Source organism: Colletes gigas, unplaced genomic scaffold (genome assembly GCF_013123115.1).
Source record: "Colletes gigas isolate AHSC1104 unplaced genomic scaffold, ASM1312311v1 Colletes_gigas_Sc00044, whole genome shotgun sequence".
Classification (NCBI taxonomy): Eukaryota; Metazoa; Arthropoda; class Insecta; order Hymenoptera; family Colletidae; genus Colletes; species Colletes gigas.
In genome coordinates this window covers 337,060-352,727 of record NW_025106673.1, presented here as the reverse complement: position 1 = coordinate 352,727, position 15,668 = coordinate 337,060, and the positions used below count along the sequence as shown (strand labels likewise).

Here is a 15,668-nt window from a genome sequence, read left to right as displayed (position 1 = left end):
AATTATAGAAATTTACGGAAAACAACGATACGATTTGAAGTAGCAGAGGTAAAACAATTCCCGCGTCAGTGTAGCTTATGTAGATTTTAGGTATGTTAGTGATAGGTTTTTGGACGCTCAGTGTGATTCGTTGCATTATAGTTTTCTTATAAAATTTCAGTTTATTTTTCTAGTATAAAAGTTCAAATGATTAATAACATATAAATATGTTTTAAACATTTTTGTATTAAACTCAACACGTGCTCCAAATGTGCACGCAGGGATATTAATTCGTATTCCGGTGTAAGAGAAAGCGACAACTACAAGTGTGTGTAAAGGAGAAGGAGTAAAATCGACGCTAGTGACTTTCCTTTAAAGCAGGAGCGAATTAATATTCCTGGTTCTATATCCTAGAATATTAATTTGTCTTCCGCTAGAACGGAAGGTTAAGATGGTCCATGCTCGGTTGAAATTGACTGGATGTTTTTCTGCAAATTGATCGACTATTTTTCTCATAAAAAAGATAAATGAGGAAGATGGGTGACTAAATGAGCGGGAAAATTTCTGGTAATTTGTATCATTCGTTTATAGGAAAGCCAACACTAGTAACTTTCTTTTGAAGCGCGAATGAATTAATATCCCTGGCCATACAATAAAGTATATCACTAAACTAGATATACTTCCTAGATTCGTTACAGATCATTTGGATAGTTATTGTTATCGCCGCTTGGTGGCGGTTGGTGTTCTCGTGACTGCAATGTCGCCACAATCTCGCGCAAGCGAATGCGGCAAGTAAGACGCCATTGCTAGATTGCGTTTTCTTGTGTAAAGACGTGCGTGTGTCGGATATCGGCGTCGGTTAAAAGTCGTTGATTAATAAGTCGTTCGTCACGGTAATCTTTGATTAGTGCTACGATAAAACGTAACGTGCGTGAACGTAAGGAGTGTACGTATCGATCGAGAAGGAAACGTAATTATATACGCTTCGTAAAATTCGTGCGCCATTTCGACAAGGTCGGTACGCTCTCTGTACTGCGTACTTTCACGGTGTAACAAATATGCACTAGTATACTATGTATTTGCTTGTCTTGTTAAACTAGAAATCATAAAATCAGTTTTGTACAGCAATTCGAAATCCCGCAAACAGTTTATTTCACTTCTTTCTCAGCATACGGGTTGAATATTCAAGTGAAATTTACGACCTTCGAAATTCAAAAACTTAGATCGTTAGCAAAATGGTGGAAGGAAACGCTAGAGGGGGAATCTAAACAATCGCCATCGAGCATCCTCAGCGAATTTTTCGAAATTCAAAGCCGGAATCATATTACGTTGTTAGGCATAACAGATTAAATAGTACACGTAAATATTATTTTTTAATTATAAAAATATGCATCGTAACGTAAGAATTTATTTTTTAACGCGAAATATCGTTTCACTTTACTGTGCGGCATAGTAATACGTGCGTAGTAATAGTTATAAGACGCGTGTGCTAATTTAATCACGGTTTGATTCACATAAAACAAATGTTATTAAAACTTCTAGGCTTTATGGACCGATGATGTATATGGTTTTCATTGTGGCGCGTAACTTCATCAAAAACGTTGTACGAATCATTAAGAAATAATATCCGAAATATTTTTTTCAAAACTAGGTTCTAGAACGAGCCGAAAATGCCGGGTTTTAGTAGTGTTGGCACGTTTAAAATCTTCATCGGTAATTTAGCCGACAAGACGTCAAATGCCGATATTAAACCGTTATTCGAGAAATACGGAAAGGTCGTAGAGTGCGATGTGGTCAAAAATTATGGATTTGTGGTAAGTTCTTTTTGTTTCCTAAATATTACATACACAGTTTGGTATTTTTTGAAAATTGTTAGATGAATACGAATCTTCACACAAAATTATAAGAATCCCTCTGATACAACAAACGTATTATTCCTAACAGCATATGGAAAACGAAGAGGCAGGAAGAAATGCAATACAAAATTTGAATGGACATATAGTTCATGGGCAGCCAATCAAATGTGAGGCTGCAAAAAGCCGTAAAGGACCTAACACTCCTACGACCAAAATATTTGTCGGCAATCTGACAGATAACACAAAAGCGCCACAAGTTCGCGAACTTTTTGCCAAATATGGCACAGTTGTAGAGTGCGATATTGTGAGAAATTATGGATTCGTCCATCTAGAAGCAACAGGTGATGTCAACGATGCCATCAAGGAGCTGAATGGACAGATGGTTGATGGTCAACCCATGAAGGTTCAAATTTCCACGAGCAGAGTACGACAGAGGCCAGGAATGGGAGATCCTGAGCAATGCTATCGATGCGGTCGCGGCGGCCACTGGTCCAAGGAATGCCCCAAAGGAGGAATGGGAGGAGGACCGGATAGGAATGGATACAGAGACCGAATGTTTGGACGCGACCCGTATCCTCCACCGCCGCCACCACCGTTCCTTCGGGACCGGCTGATGGGTGGTGGCCGCTTTGGAGTAAGTAGTTTCCTTTTTCATAATAACATAATTGTTGGATGAGATACAGTGATCTAAATTAAACGAATCGCTTAAGTAAAATATGAAGTATATAAGAATATAAACCAAGACAAGAAATCACACTGTATCATTTCCACCGGTTATATAACCGTTTTTTGCCAGAGCACTGGTTAATGTTGCTTGGAATGGAATGTTGCTTTATGGCTTTGTGTTTTATTTGTTAACAGGACTACGAAAGCTACTACGACAGGAGGGGCTTCGAGGACACCAGGGACCTCTACGAGAGGCGGTTTACGGGTATGACAGGGCCCTGTGACATGGGAAGTTCCATGTGCGGGCTTGACTTTCCACCAATGACAATGCCACCTCTACCCCCAAGACGAGACCCAATGCCTCCTATGCCTCCTCTAGGTATGGGATCCATGCGCGACACTGGCTTCTCCCGTGGTAACGAGTACGGAATGTTCAGCCGCCGATCACCCCCTCCGAGTGGCAACAACGGCCGGTTCAGGTGAGTAGAACCATCGTACCGACTGCCCATTCGTCCGACTTAACATTGTGAACGTTCCAGGCTGGATTAACAGCTCATGCGAATTGGGGTTCGGTGATTCGTCGACATACTTACTATTCTATATCGTATATTCTTCGTTTTTCTTACAAATTATCGATCTTCTTTTCCATTTCTTGCTCTTGGTCTTAAAATTTATTGTTCTTGCGGGAACAGGGCGCGATGAAAAATTTAACGTAATTTACATCATCACCCTTTTTTGCATTTGGTTCTTTGGTCTGAAATTGATTCGTTATTACATCTCCGTTATTTTCCCTACCTATTAGAACATTTTGCGCGCGGATAAACGTATTGCCAATGCGTATCGTTTTTCTCTTTGTTCCGTTTGCTTATTTTCGATCACGGTAATTGATATTTCTAAAAGCATTAAGTACGAGTGTCGACCCGATGCCCACATGAGTGCAGAGTCTGCATAGTACAAATGTTATTATATGACGCTTGGACGTTTCTGTACATTCTAAATTTCAGTGCACCTCAGGCTGCGTACCATCTTTGTCCATGAATGCGGGCAACCCTAGAGAGACAGTCCCGGGCCAACGTACAAGTCGTGCAAGAGTAAGTCTTTGACCACTTTTGTTAGCGAGTAGTCATGCCTCGTTCTTGTCGCTGGCGCGTTGTACATCGGGCCGCTTCCAATGTCACCGCGGTGTCAACTCAAAAAAATGAAAAAGAAACAAAAACAAAACAAAATCCGGGTCTCGACTGATCGTACCTTGAACATGTCGACTGCTCTTCTAGGGATGTCCCTGTTCATAGACTCTCTTGATCCATGGCGTTAACTGCGAGATTGGCCTGTATGTCTCTCATGAATCCTTTGTGTTTCAAGCGCTCCCTATTACGTACATCACTCAACCGGGAGTGGCGCGGAGGCCTGGGATGAAGAAACGTTCCTAAGGAATGCGAACTAGATTTCTTGATCGCACTACCGCGAGCCAGGATGCGATCTACAATTTTAACGAACTCTCGTACCGCTGTAGATAGAAAAAAAAGGGCTGGCGCGATTTTCAGGAACGGCGCCTATCGATTGTCTTTGAAACGTCTCGTAAGTAGAAACCAGCTCTCCAGACGAATTGGACAGTAAGTTTTTGTATATCGGCGTTTCTAATAGTTGTTAAGGCCAGTTTCATAGACACGCTTGTTAAAAAAAGAAAAAACAACGGCCCGTTTTTCGTGTATCAGTTCTGGTTTATTTGACTCTGATAAATTTCGTTGATTCCAATCACGTTTGTTTGTTTCTTTTTTTTCAATAGACGAACCGTAAATATGTAATTTAGTTTACGAAGAATATCTCGAGAGTTGCATCGCGAATAGCGGTTTAGAGAAATAACATTCTATAGTTGTACACGAGAGAGAAAAAAATATGTGTGGTACGACACTCATGTGCGTTTACGTATTGTTTTAAAGTATCGATTGAAATGTGTGTACAAGATCTCATTTGATTCGTAGGTAATTCATTTCGTTGCTATTCATAGCAAAGAATTATTCTCTTATGTTATTGACTGTAAGATATGATCGTTGCTTTTCTTTTTCTCTTTCTAATTGTGTGTAATTGTATCGATCCTGTTTATGTGATCAGAGTTTTCAACGTCATTTGGTAAATTGAACGAAATTGCGTTAATTTAGATTAAAGTACGCTTCAAGTTCTAAGATGTTTGCTTATCTCAGAAGTTTCATGAAACCGGCCCCATAAAAAAACAAAACAAAAAAAAAGAAAGGAGAAAAAAACAGAAAACAAAAGTTGTTTATGCGAGGAGATGTCGCACAAAACTAGTATGAATATGTGATTGTTATACATGCTCCGAAATTACGATCCATAGTTCTTGAAGTTGACTTCTACTCACGAGGTTCAAAGCTTTTCATGTATGTAAATCCACTCGCAAAAACTTTCAAATAGAGAAACAGTTGATTGAACTTCTCAATCGTTCTAAATACTTTGAATTTGTTGTTGCACGTTACCTTATTTATCCTACATGTTCCCAGCCTGGGCTGCAAACGGCTCGTTCACAAATTTGTAACTTTTTGAAAGTCGCATGGGTTAAAAATCCAGTCTAACGCTGCCTGCCTCATATGACTGGCTAAAACAAGAAAAGAAAACTAATAAATGAAAAAGATTCAATGTTCTATCGAACGCTACGAATTTTGTACGACACGCGTGTATTAATTTAATTAGATCTCTTTCTAGCGATGGTACCTCGTATCGAATAAAGCGGATAGAAATACACATCGCTACTTCACATTCGAATTCTGTAGGGTGGAATTTAAATAATAGGCAGCTATGGCAGGATAATAGGGTAGATCCTAATTAAGAGTAGTCTAATTAACAGCAGCAGTCGTCTCGCTAAGTGTTGTTAGGGATTCTATGAACGATTCTCGATCCATGCGTTCACAAAGGCCTCTCGATGACCTCTTACGCTTTTAAGAAAGCTCAAATTCAGTTTCTCACCCGCCTCATACGTTACTTATATATGTACTTCGTTGGCATTAGGGTATTCGAGGTTTGCACAGGCAGGTACTCCACGTTGTGATGGTATTGTTCTTCGTAAATACACACTCTTCCATTTTAGTAGTGGTACGTCGATGGTTTGATAGAGTCTTCTAGTGCCTTGAATTGCCACGTAATGCTGCTTATAACGGAGTTTCTCTGGATACGTGTCGTATGAAATAGGTGCTTAATCGTAGAAGACACGAGGAAATTTACATCACTATTTTTTAGATGGACGTTTGGAAATGTCGTTTGAAATTCGATCTATTTTAGTAATCTTGAAAAATTGAGAAAGTATTTTGTTCCTAGATGATATACCATTCAGCCAAAATTCTTCTCACGTTTCCTCGTATCTCTCTCGTAATTCGGTAATTATTTCATACGGCGCTTATGTAGATATACCCGTACGCAGTAGTATGTTTCTCTATTCCTGACCCTTTTTAACAGTCATATTAGGCAGCACGCGGTCATGTGTTTCTTGCACGTTGAAAATACAGGGACTAATTCACAAAGTTAAGCCTTGGACAAGGGAGCAAGTATGGTATATGTTGATCTGATCATTCGTAGACTCGATTATTTATTATACCGCTGTTTATAGTAGAGGCATGTACGAGGACTTCAGCCGAGATTCATTTGAAGAGCGTAGGTAAGTAGACGTGCCGATGGGTCACACACCAGCCCAAATCGTTGAAACGTTTACTCCGTGTTCGACTGTCAATTGTTCGGTTTTTAACCATCTGGCCCTCTTCTTTGCGTCACGGTGCGCTGCTGAATCGCCTTTGTATTCCCCTTGAGAGAGTCACTCGATCGGTTCCAACGAAATCGAAATCGAAACCGAAACCGAACTTATAAATATTGTTTACCGGATTCGCTGTCCACGATTACGTCGCGTAAAGCCCGGGACTTTGTCTCGATTGGAACAACGGCGAGACAGCGACATGTTCTGTAAGGAAGAGAGTGCCCGCAATTTGTGATGTATTCGAAAATTGTCCTATCGTTTATCGACGAGAAACTAGTAACGTTAGCGAGAAAAACGAGGAAGAACGTACTCTCCGTGGTTAAGAAAGTAAATTTTACCACCCACCTTTTGCTTATCTCCCATTAACATCTCCTCCCTGTACCTTGGTACACTACTCACACATACATTCTCTGTTTGTCAATACAGTATAATTTTATTTCTTTTTCACAGTGCCACCCTTGTCTACTTACCTATCCGCCCTCTTTGTGTCTCACAAGTTGCTCCTCTCTCTTAGTCCGTGTTTTAAAATCGTTCTGTCTCGACCTCGTGTAACTGACGTGGCTGCTTCATTTTGGTTACCAGACCGGGATTACGAGGGCCATCGCCGTCGCGCCGGTTCGCACCATACTAAATCGTCGCGTCGGGCTCGCTCGGATCGGTCTGTCGGTCTGTCTGTCGTCTGTCGGGTCTGTCTGTCGCTAGCAGGAAGCCTCGGGACCGAGATACTCTTGGCCGTCTGTCGATCTGCACGCGCGAAGATCTACTATATTCGGCTGCTCTATCAGAAAAAAAAACACATGTACAATCTCTCTCCGCAGTGCGCTATTTAGATGAAAAACCGAAAAACCAGACGAGAAAATTAAGCAGCAAACAGAACACGAGCCGAAATTTCATCGAATCTTGCAGGCCTCTTTTTACACACGTCCTTTCTTTTCTCTCCGGTCCGGTTTTCCCTTGTTCCTCGAAGATGCACGTCGTTTATTATATTCGTTCCCCGTCGTGTAATGCTTAGACAGACTTTCCGTAATTTTACCTCGTATCGACGAGACTACACCACCGTTATCGTTATGTAGGCGTTTCCTCGATGTAAGAAGATGAGAAAATAATAGCATCCTCCTACCGAGTGAATCTTTCGATTCGTACCCATACTTTGATCCGCGCGGCCGGTTTTCCACCGAAATCAATAACCACACTATTATTTCGTTAGAAGATGAACAAAAAAAGAAAGGGTAAGCTCGAAGAACGTTTTGGTAGGACGATGCTTGGCGACGATATAAATTACCGCGTTAATTTTGATGACCGTTTCTGTGACGATGACGCGCACACACGCCTTTTGCTTCCATCCGTGGACAATTCACTTGCTCTTGCGAAACAGTCGATTGGTCGTGGACCTGAAGAGATTCTCGATATCGAAGCACCAACGAATCGGTATTATGTGAATTTTGTTCATGTAACGTCTATCTGAACGTATGAGAATCGTTGTAGTTACGTTTAAACTAAAAAATAGACGAATCACCCCTTTTGTGCGATCGGTTGCGCTTCGTAACGCGTCGCTATCACAAAATCGGAGCATCGTGTGGACATATTTTCGTTGTTTTGTTTCTTACTGCGGAACGTCGCGTCGATGATTTCGAAGTAGCTTTCCGTACATTTTGCTCAAGCAACGGACTTCCGTGATGCGTGTGAAAGTATATTGTAAAAAAAAAGAAAGGAACGTTATTATTATTTGATGCGAGACAAAACGTTTGCTGCTCAGCGTGTATCGAGATATGGCGCCGGCATAGGACAAAAATAATTGTACGTGTGATCGGTCGATTGCAATTTTTTCTCCCCGTAAATCCCGATTCTCCTTCCGACACACGGAACCGTGCACTGTGAAATATCGAACGCATTTTTTTCTCTATATCTCGTTGTTAATAGCGTCGTCCCAATTAGCAGACATTTATATACACATAATGAACACAGAGCATAAACAGATAAAAAAAAAAAAGAGATCGTGCACAGCCTTTCGTAATCTTTCTTTCGAGGAACAGGACGAAAAAAGATTATGATAATCGAAAAGAAAAGAAAATACATAGAAGTTACAAATTGGAGACACCGTAGATTATTCGTAGGATGATGCGTCGATTCTGTATGGGAACCTAAGCGGGTCGTGCGAACATTATATCGTTAGCGTGTAGTAACGTAATAATACCGTTTTATTAACATATTAGGATTAATTGACGTAAAGAATTACCGAAGAAATAATGCGGTAACCGCAAGTGCGCTCCGTTTAAGCTTATACGTATAATAATAACGATGATCACCGTTTCTCGTTTTGAGCAGCGTATATACACGTTGGTGTGTAATACTTCTCTATTCTCAAGATTTTTTCTTTTATCTCCCCCCACCATCTATTATTATTTCCTCTTTTTTCTCTTTGGTAAGACTCGTGTTTTCAATGATAATTATATTAATAATGGTAATCGTAATGATAATGGATTAAAAAGAAACGAATGTAATAACAATGTACTTGTGGAATTCACAAAACAAAAAGAAAACGGCGTTACGTGTTCTTTAATTATCTCTCACTTTCACCGTTTTTCGCCGCTCTCAAGCCCACCCCTCTAGTCAGTACACCAGCCCTCGTCCGTAACCCTATCCGCGCGAGATTCGCGTAGAAAACTATGCGTTGTTTCGTAGTCGGTTCGCGTGATCGGACGCGCGCGCTTCGCTGGCTTCCTGCGCGTCGCGCGTTATGGCCTCGCACGATCGGCCACGATTCCCGATCTATGAACGCGTTTCGATCTCGCTCTCGCCCTTTTCTCCTTATCCACGAGATTGCTCATATATCCTGCACCGTTGTATTCAACGTTCCTTCATCCCCCACCCAGTCTTTCACCTATCTATTTGAACTACAACTTCGTTCAGGATCCAAATCTGTTTCTTTATTATTCTCTCGTTTCCAGTACTCACGTTATATCATCCTGTCAATTGACGTAAATAAGTTTCTCGATATTTGAACAGGATTGTGTCTGCGACTCCTCGAAATAGTCCCTTTATTATTTGTAAATTAGACCTGTACTTGGAAGTTACGAATAAGAGCATATCTCTCTACGCTCTGCAACTCTCTTCAGAAGTCGCTAGTTTCGATCGCGGTAGTCGATAGTTCTTCTGCCTCTACATTTTGTGCAAAAAATTTTGAAACCATTGCGTACACATTCGAATAATTATGAATTATTAAATTTATATGCGATTAAAAGTAGATCGAATCTTCTTGTTCCCTTTATTTGAGAAACGTCTACTTATATATCGCAAAATCGTACTTGTGTTTTGGCAATTTTTATTTCAATAACTATCAAACGTGTGCAAGGACAAAATATTTTCTATTACAAACGAAAACCACTTTACTCTCATCTTTCGTACCCTATGAATATTCTTATTGGATTAGCGAGATTAATTGAAAACTACGGCTGATAAGGAGAAAGGAAACAGTAACAATTTTTTTCTCTGCCGTTTAAACGTTAGAAATATCATGATTACACCATGAAAATGAATCTATTGTAAAGTTAAAACATATCAAGTAACATTTCTCCTTACAGTTATCAGTTACAGTTTAATTCGTCAGTGTCGGACTTCTTTCCGTAATTAAAGACGACAGTCTTATTTAAAAAGAAAAATTTCACAATCGTTTAGTTACACACAAGTTTGATCGATGCACTAGTTTTTAGCTCGAAATGCTCTTCGATTCCACTCGAAAACTCGCGTCTAGGTATGAGCGAGATTTAGGAACAGAGGCCGGCAACAAAATTTCGCCCCGAAGAGTTTTTTCCCCGACAACTTTCTTTTTCTCTCTTCCGCCGAAGGCAGATACAAATATATTTTTGCTCGTATAACGTAGGCGCGTGTGCGTCTGTATACATCTCAGCGTTACGTAATTAGGAACACGTGTATTACGAAGGTGATATTCGGTGACGCCCGGGCTGCGCGTGTAACCGACGAAATGAAAACTAAAAAACTAAAAGAAAAACGGAATTTGCCCGATCGGTATGCATAAATATACACATACGTCGTACGAAACTTGAACATGAGGAGACCACAGGCTTCGTCGCACGGTTGATGACGAGATCCGCTAATACAAGTTATCTCGAAGATTACGGTTGTACCGGAAGTGTAATACGTCGATAGGAAATCTGCGGTGATCCATGCACATACACAGCCTCGTGACCTTACGGACGTAACGATTAATGGCAGTTGGTAGTCTCGATAATAATCTCAAACCGTTGCAACCGGTCAAGTCCAAATGCGTCGTCGGTTGTATCGGGATGTATGCATAAACCGAGAAAAGGTCGACGAAAATGAGAACTATATCGCTCGCTGATCGGGACCGCACACCTCCTCCGGACCCTCGCAAGCACGTATACGAACGAGTCCCTCGACAGAGTCGTCACGAGTAATAAAAAAAAATAAAAAATAAAAACGTGGAGCGTATCAGTCGCTGGGTGATAGACGGATGAGATACGCGACTTTTGAGAAACAAACGGGTCATAGAAACCGGAAGATATCGGCGGAAAAAAAAATATAACGGAAAAACGAAGCGCAGAAAGAGATCGACCGGTAGAAATCGGGACGACGGATATATGTATCTATAATATGCGTGTGTGACCACCGAAGTATAATAGTCTCTCTGCAGAACCGGGACGTGTAATCCTCTTCACACGCGCGACGAAAAAATAAACGTGTCTCGTGCCGCCGGGTCGTCGGTTGCCAATTACCAGAGTGATAGAGAGAGAGAGAGAGAGAGAGAGAGAGAGACGCGCCACAGGGAAATCTAAAAAAACACTATGTGTATTGTAATGTGATGTATGATATAGGACACGATAACCCCCTACTTCAAGCGCTTCTGGACATACTTGGAAGGAGCTCTGGGCTTGATGATGTTCGAGTACGAAGTGAGAGGTTGAGAGAGGTGTCCCATCAACGTGTCCCGTGTGGCGAGAGGTAATTGTCGACCAGGACTCTGTGCTCCATTGACAGGCACCGCAGCCGACAGAGGTGTCCCAATCGGGCAGAAATATGGGTGCGAAACCACGTCGTATCAAGGCAAGTCCAACAGCCTCTCAGTATCTCATCATTCTGATCTGCGTAAGAAAGAAAATAACACAAAAGAAAAATAAAAGGTGTTCTCTCTCTGTCTGACAGCATTAAAATTTCATTCAGTTTTTCTATGCCTGGCGAACGCTTTGAGAGCCATGTTTTCTTTCTCAGGAGATGCGGTAGAGCGCACACGCATGCACATTGTGAATCCTGCGATACGAAGAACTTCGTATGTGCGAATATAGATCCAGACTAAACTCTTACATTGGCAATGGCGAGGTGCTGCGATTTCACACTTCCAACACTTCTTCTCCTATCTCGCTAACGATTGGAATTTCTAATGTCTTTCTCTACTACTGTGTGTTGGAACACGAAGGTATCGTAAAGAAAACGAATACTTGTCTCCATGCAGAAATCTATGAATTTCTCCCATGTCGTTTCTTTTTTTTTTCTCTCTGAACATCTAAAAGCGCGGTAATAGCTACGCGCAATTCATTCGCGGTGCTTGCGTCATCGATCTCTGTTGTTACAATATTTGTACGATGTCGTACGTATTTTTATTTATTTTTTTATCGTGAATCGTTTTTTAAATATGAAAATAAATATCAACTATGTCTTATAACTGTACGCGAAGATGTAAATAGTTAGTGAAATAATTGACTCGAAGAATGTGTAATATCTTACGCATTGTGATTTTTGTATAATTATTTGAACAAAATTTATCGCGCCTTTAAACGTACGGAATTTAATGGTAAGTAACAATAAATTCAGGTAAGACGCGCGGAGTAGTATGCGTCATCTTGGGAAATTCAAGTTGTTGACTTCACAGAAACGAATCTTACTGAAATAATTTTCGCCTGTCGTTTGCTGTAAAAAGTCTACATTTTCGTTAATCAGGATGTTAAATAAAACACTGTAAAACTAGGAGGCATCTTGCGGCTTATAATTTGTAAAGGTTGGATGTAGTAACCTAATGGATGTGCTGTATTTTTAGCAAAAATATATTATACTAACTTTAAAAAGGCACTGTTCTTGTTTCATATCAACAGTAACGATTAAAACGCACTCAGTATATAGGATATGTTTTGAAAAAATAAAGTTGAAGTAAGTAGTAAATACATATTCTATTCCAAGGACTAGCATATATCACATGAATAAGTTATTCTGGTTAGAGTTTTTCCCCACTGAGCGTCTAATTGCGTAATACAGACAACATAGTGCATTGCATGCATAGACGAGAATTTGAATAATAATCCAGCTTATTATGAGTGTGGCGAACTATATTTAGATTTTGAACAATTCAGTGTAAGTTTCAATCCCGAAGTTTATGTGGAAAGTAAATACAATTGTGCTTGGAATTCGTGAAGGATTCATGCAGTTTGCTTATCTATTAACTATTTAAATAAAGTAGATTAGGAAGAGATACGATTTTTCCGGTCCGATGACGAAACGCGTCCATAAGTATACTATAACTCGTGATGCAAATGTTGCATAGTGGAGTGTTGAGATACAATTTGTATATAGCATAGATACGATGAGATAGAACCGATAACGTAAAATACGTATAAAAAGTACGTCATGTCACTTGACCCTGGACCTTGAAGGAAGGAGTTGAGAGATCTGCGGTATATAAGAGGTGTGCATCGTCGCCATCCGTCTTGTACAGTACAATTGGAACTATTTGTCGAAACAAACGAAAACCGTATTCAAATGGCGCGAGACTTACGGTAATTAATTCACATTATGAATATCTTTCATTCCATTGTTTCTTACATATATTGTCGATGTTTTATTTAAATTGAGAGGTTATGTTTAAACATCGAAAGAGGTTAAGTTGTACATGCGCGCTTTGATCATATGCTCGCTAGATTGCGTCGAACACTCAAAAGTGCCATCCGTTATATATGTCACAAATTTTGGATTCATGAATCAATGACAAAGTAATTCGTGTAGTTTCTCTTAACTTTCATAACGTACGCGTTAATTATTATATTTCGTGTTATTCCTTAAATTCATAACCACGTGATTGTAGAAAAGTTTAGATTATGCAATTGTCAGGCTCGGACCACGAGTGTAGGGAACCCGAGAATATATTTTTTCAAAACATAAATTTGTATTTTCTGGATGTACCAATTTATTTCGTGCTTAAAACTTTTGACAATAATCTTAAATGTTTAAATTATAAATTTATTTCTGATTACTATAATAGCTCTGGTACTTTTCAGGGAGGGTCTCCTACTGGGGATGGGTAATCCCCTTCTTGATATTTCAGCAACTGTAGATAGCAATTTTTTAAAAAAATATGATTTGAAACCAAATGATGCTATTCTTGCTCAAAACAAACACAAGCCCATGTATGATGAATTAATTGAATTGTATCAGGCAGACTTTATTGCTGGTGGTTCTGCACAAAACACTATGAGAGTAACGCAAGTAAATTCTTTAGGATTTGTTATTATATAAACTGTTAAGTTGAATTACAAATAAAGAAGATCTAATTTTCTGTAGTGGATCTTGGGCAAACCAAAAATTGTAACTTACATGGGCTGCGTTGGAAAAGACAAATATTCGAAAATCTTAGAAAATAAAGCACAAGAAGCTGGCTTAAATGTTCGCTATCAATATACCAATAAAGAACCTACTGGTACTTGTGCGGTTGTTATTACTGGAAACGAACGGTCTTTATGTGCTAATTTGGCTGCTGCTAATTGCTTTTCAATTTCGCACATAAAAGAACCTGAAAATGAAAAACTTATAGAAGCAGCTCAATATATTTATATTGCTGTATGTGTTACGCAAAGTATATGTAAGACTTTACAGTCTATGAAATTTATGTCTAATATTATATCATACGCTTATTATTATAGGGATTCTTTTTAACAGTGAACCCAGAAACAATTCAAACAATAGCTCATCATGCTTTTGAAAAGAATAAAATGTTTATGATGAACCTTAGTGCACCCTTTTTATGCGAATTTTATAAAACACCTATGCTAGCTGCTCTTCCATATGTTGATATTTTATTTGGCAATGAAACAGAAGCAGATGCATTTGCAAAAGTTAATGATTTTAAAACTACAGATAGAAAAGAAATAGCATTAAAACTATCTCAAATGGAAAAAATAAATAAGAAGAGGCCAAGAATTGTTGTGATAACACAAGGTGCAGAACAAATCCTTATAGCCAAAAATAATACTGTAACAGAAGTTCCTGCTATTAAACTTCCACATGAAAAAGTTGTTGATACCAATGGAGCAGGAGATGCTTTTGTAGGAGGTATGTTTCTGTCAACTTTCTATACATCTTGATGTCGATAATTTATTAAAACAATATTGACATATTATTGTTGTTTCAGGTTTCTTGGCTCAACTTGTACAAGATAAAAGCATAAATGTATGTATAAAATGTGGTATCTGGGCAGCAACTGAAATTATACAAAGATCTGGATGTACTTATGAAGGGAAACCAAACTTTACACCTTGATAATTCTTAATCAGTTAGTAATTGTAAACTCTGTACTTAATAAATGCCTTAACAATTTTTACCCTAATTTCCTTAAATATGGAAGAGCTTTTGCTTTTTATATGTTTGTGTACAACAGACCCATTTCGTTAGAAACAATATTATTTGACCAAATACAAATAAGGAAGAGTGATTCTAATTGATACATTAATGATTTGTTTTAATGGTATATTATTTAATGATAAATTATTGATCAGTATTTTAAATTGCTCAAATAATGTTAATCTTTAATTTCGTGATTGCGCAAAGTTCCAAATACGTCATCTAAAAGTAGCCATTTAATTTATGCGAGACTTAAAAAATCAATACAATCACCTACGGCGTGTTCATTACACCGAATACTTACAAGTATTTGAAAACGTAAGAGCACTGGTTGAAATAATGTAGTCGAAAAACAGTTATCGCGATCGTTTGGTACGCCTGCGTCGTCCACTACATAAATGCAGAGTATACATAGAGTAGGATAGAGATGTAGCGATAAAGCATACGTGGACGAGGCATGACGGGGTAAGGGCGGTCCTTGAAAAAATCAATAATCTCATTACGAAATTGCACACAGTATGGTCTGTGTATTTTGTCTGTGCCGTGGCAGAAGTAACGGCATGCCCCTCACGGTCAGGATCGTAGAAAAATAACGTTAACCCTTCCAAAATTATTTCCAAAACATCTCTCGAAGTACTTTTTCGATTCATTATCAAGATTTTAAAACAGTATAGGAACTAATAATTATTTTTATACAAATTGAAAAGATTGTTTTCGAACGAATATAAATTACGAATATCATGTTGCTTTAGTACATTAAAACATAATAT

General features: G+C 39.0%; 2 protein-coding genes across 14 annotated transcripts; both read left to right on the top strand.

Annotated features, from left to right (window-relative positions):
- Nucleotides 1-757: 757 nt before the first annotated feature.
- On the top strand, nucleotides 758-11,244 carry LOC122403133 (RNA-binding protein lark). Of its 11 annotated transcripts, none has more exons than XM_043406482.1 (7): nucleotides 760-993; nucleotides 1,631-1,793; nucleotides 1,924-2,469; nucleotides 2,697-2,766; nucleotides 2,881-2,980; nucleotides 6,118-6,165; nucleotides 11,112-11,236. In XM_043406482.1, the coding sequence occupies exons 2-7, from the start codon at nucleotides 1,650-1,652 to the stop codon at nucleotides 11,119-11,121; spliced, it is 918 nt and encodes a 305-aa protein (XP_043262417.1). In that variant the 5' UTR covers nucleotides 760-993; nucleotides 1,631-1,649; the 3' UTR covers nucleotides 11,122-11,236. The 11 variants fall into 11 exon arrangements, 8 of the variants coding, with proteins under 8 accessions (XP_043262411.1, XP_043262413.1, XP_043262417.1 ...); XM_043406480.1 differs by lacking the exon at nucleotides 11,112-11,236 and adding an exon at nucleotides 6,841-8,329; XM_043406479.1 differs by lacking the exon at nucleotides 11,112-11,236 and adding an exon at nucleotides 6,709-6,787.
- Nucleotides 11,245-11,581: 337 nt separating this feature from the next.
- LOC122403132 (adenosine kinase 2) lies at nucleotides 11,582-14,939 on the top strand. Of its 3 annotated transcripts, none has more exons than XM_043406475.1 (6): nucleotides 11,582-11,710; nucleotides 12,859-13,061; nucleotides 13,560-13,767; nucleotides 13,843-14,118; nucleotides 14,202-14,610; nucleotides 14,690-14,939. In XM_043406475.1, exons 2-6 carry the CDS (start codon nucleotides 13,045-13,047, stop codon nucleotides 14,815-14,817), a joined length of 1,038 nt encoding a protein of 345 aa, XP_043262410.1. In that variant the 5' UTR covers nucleotides 11,582-11,710; nucleotides 12,859-13,044; the 3' UTR covers nucleotides 14,818-14,939. The 3 variants fall into 3 exon arrangements, with proteins under 3 accessions (XP_043262410.1, XP_043262409.1, XP_043262408.1); XM_043406474.1 differs by having other exon boundaries at nucleotides 12,106-13,061; XM_043406473.1 differs by having other exon boundaries at nucleotides 11,614-13,061.
- Nucleotides 14,940-15,668: the final 729 nt, after the last annotated feature.

Bases quoted from the DNA above. Each gene is read 5' to 3' on its own strand.
- LOC122403133 (XM_043406476.1), top strand. From the start codon at position 1,650: ATGCCGGGTTTTAGTAGTGTTGGCACGTTTAAAATCTTCATCGGTAAT. The intron at 1,794-1,923 runs GTAAGTTCTTTT...TATTCCTAACAG, and splicing joins TCAAAAATTATGGATTTGTG to CATATGGAAAACGAAGAGGC. The intron at 2,470-2,696 runs GTAAGTAGTTTC...ATTTGTTAACAG, and splicing joins TGGGTGGTGGCCGCTTTGGA to GACTACGAAAGCTACTACGA.
- LOC122403132 (XM_043406475.1), top strand. The intron at 13,768-13,842 runs GTAAATTCTTTA...AATTTTCTGTAG, and splicing joins ACACTATGAGAGTAACGCAA to TGGATCTTGGGCAAACCAAA. The intron at 14,611-14,689 runs GTATGTTTCTGT...TTGTTGTTTCAG, and splicing joins AGGAGATGCTTTTGTAGGAG to GTTTCTTGGCTCAACTTGTA.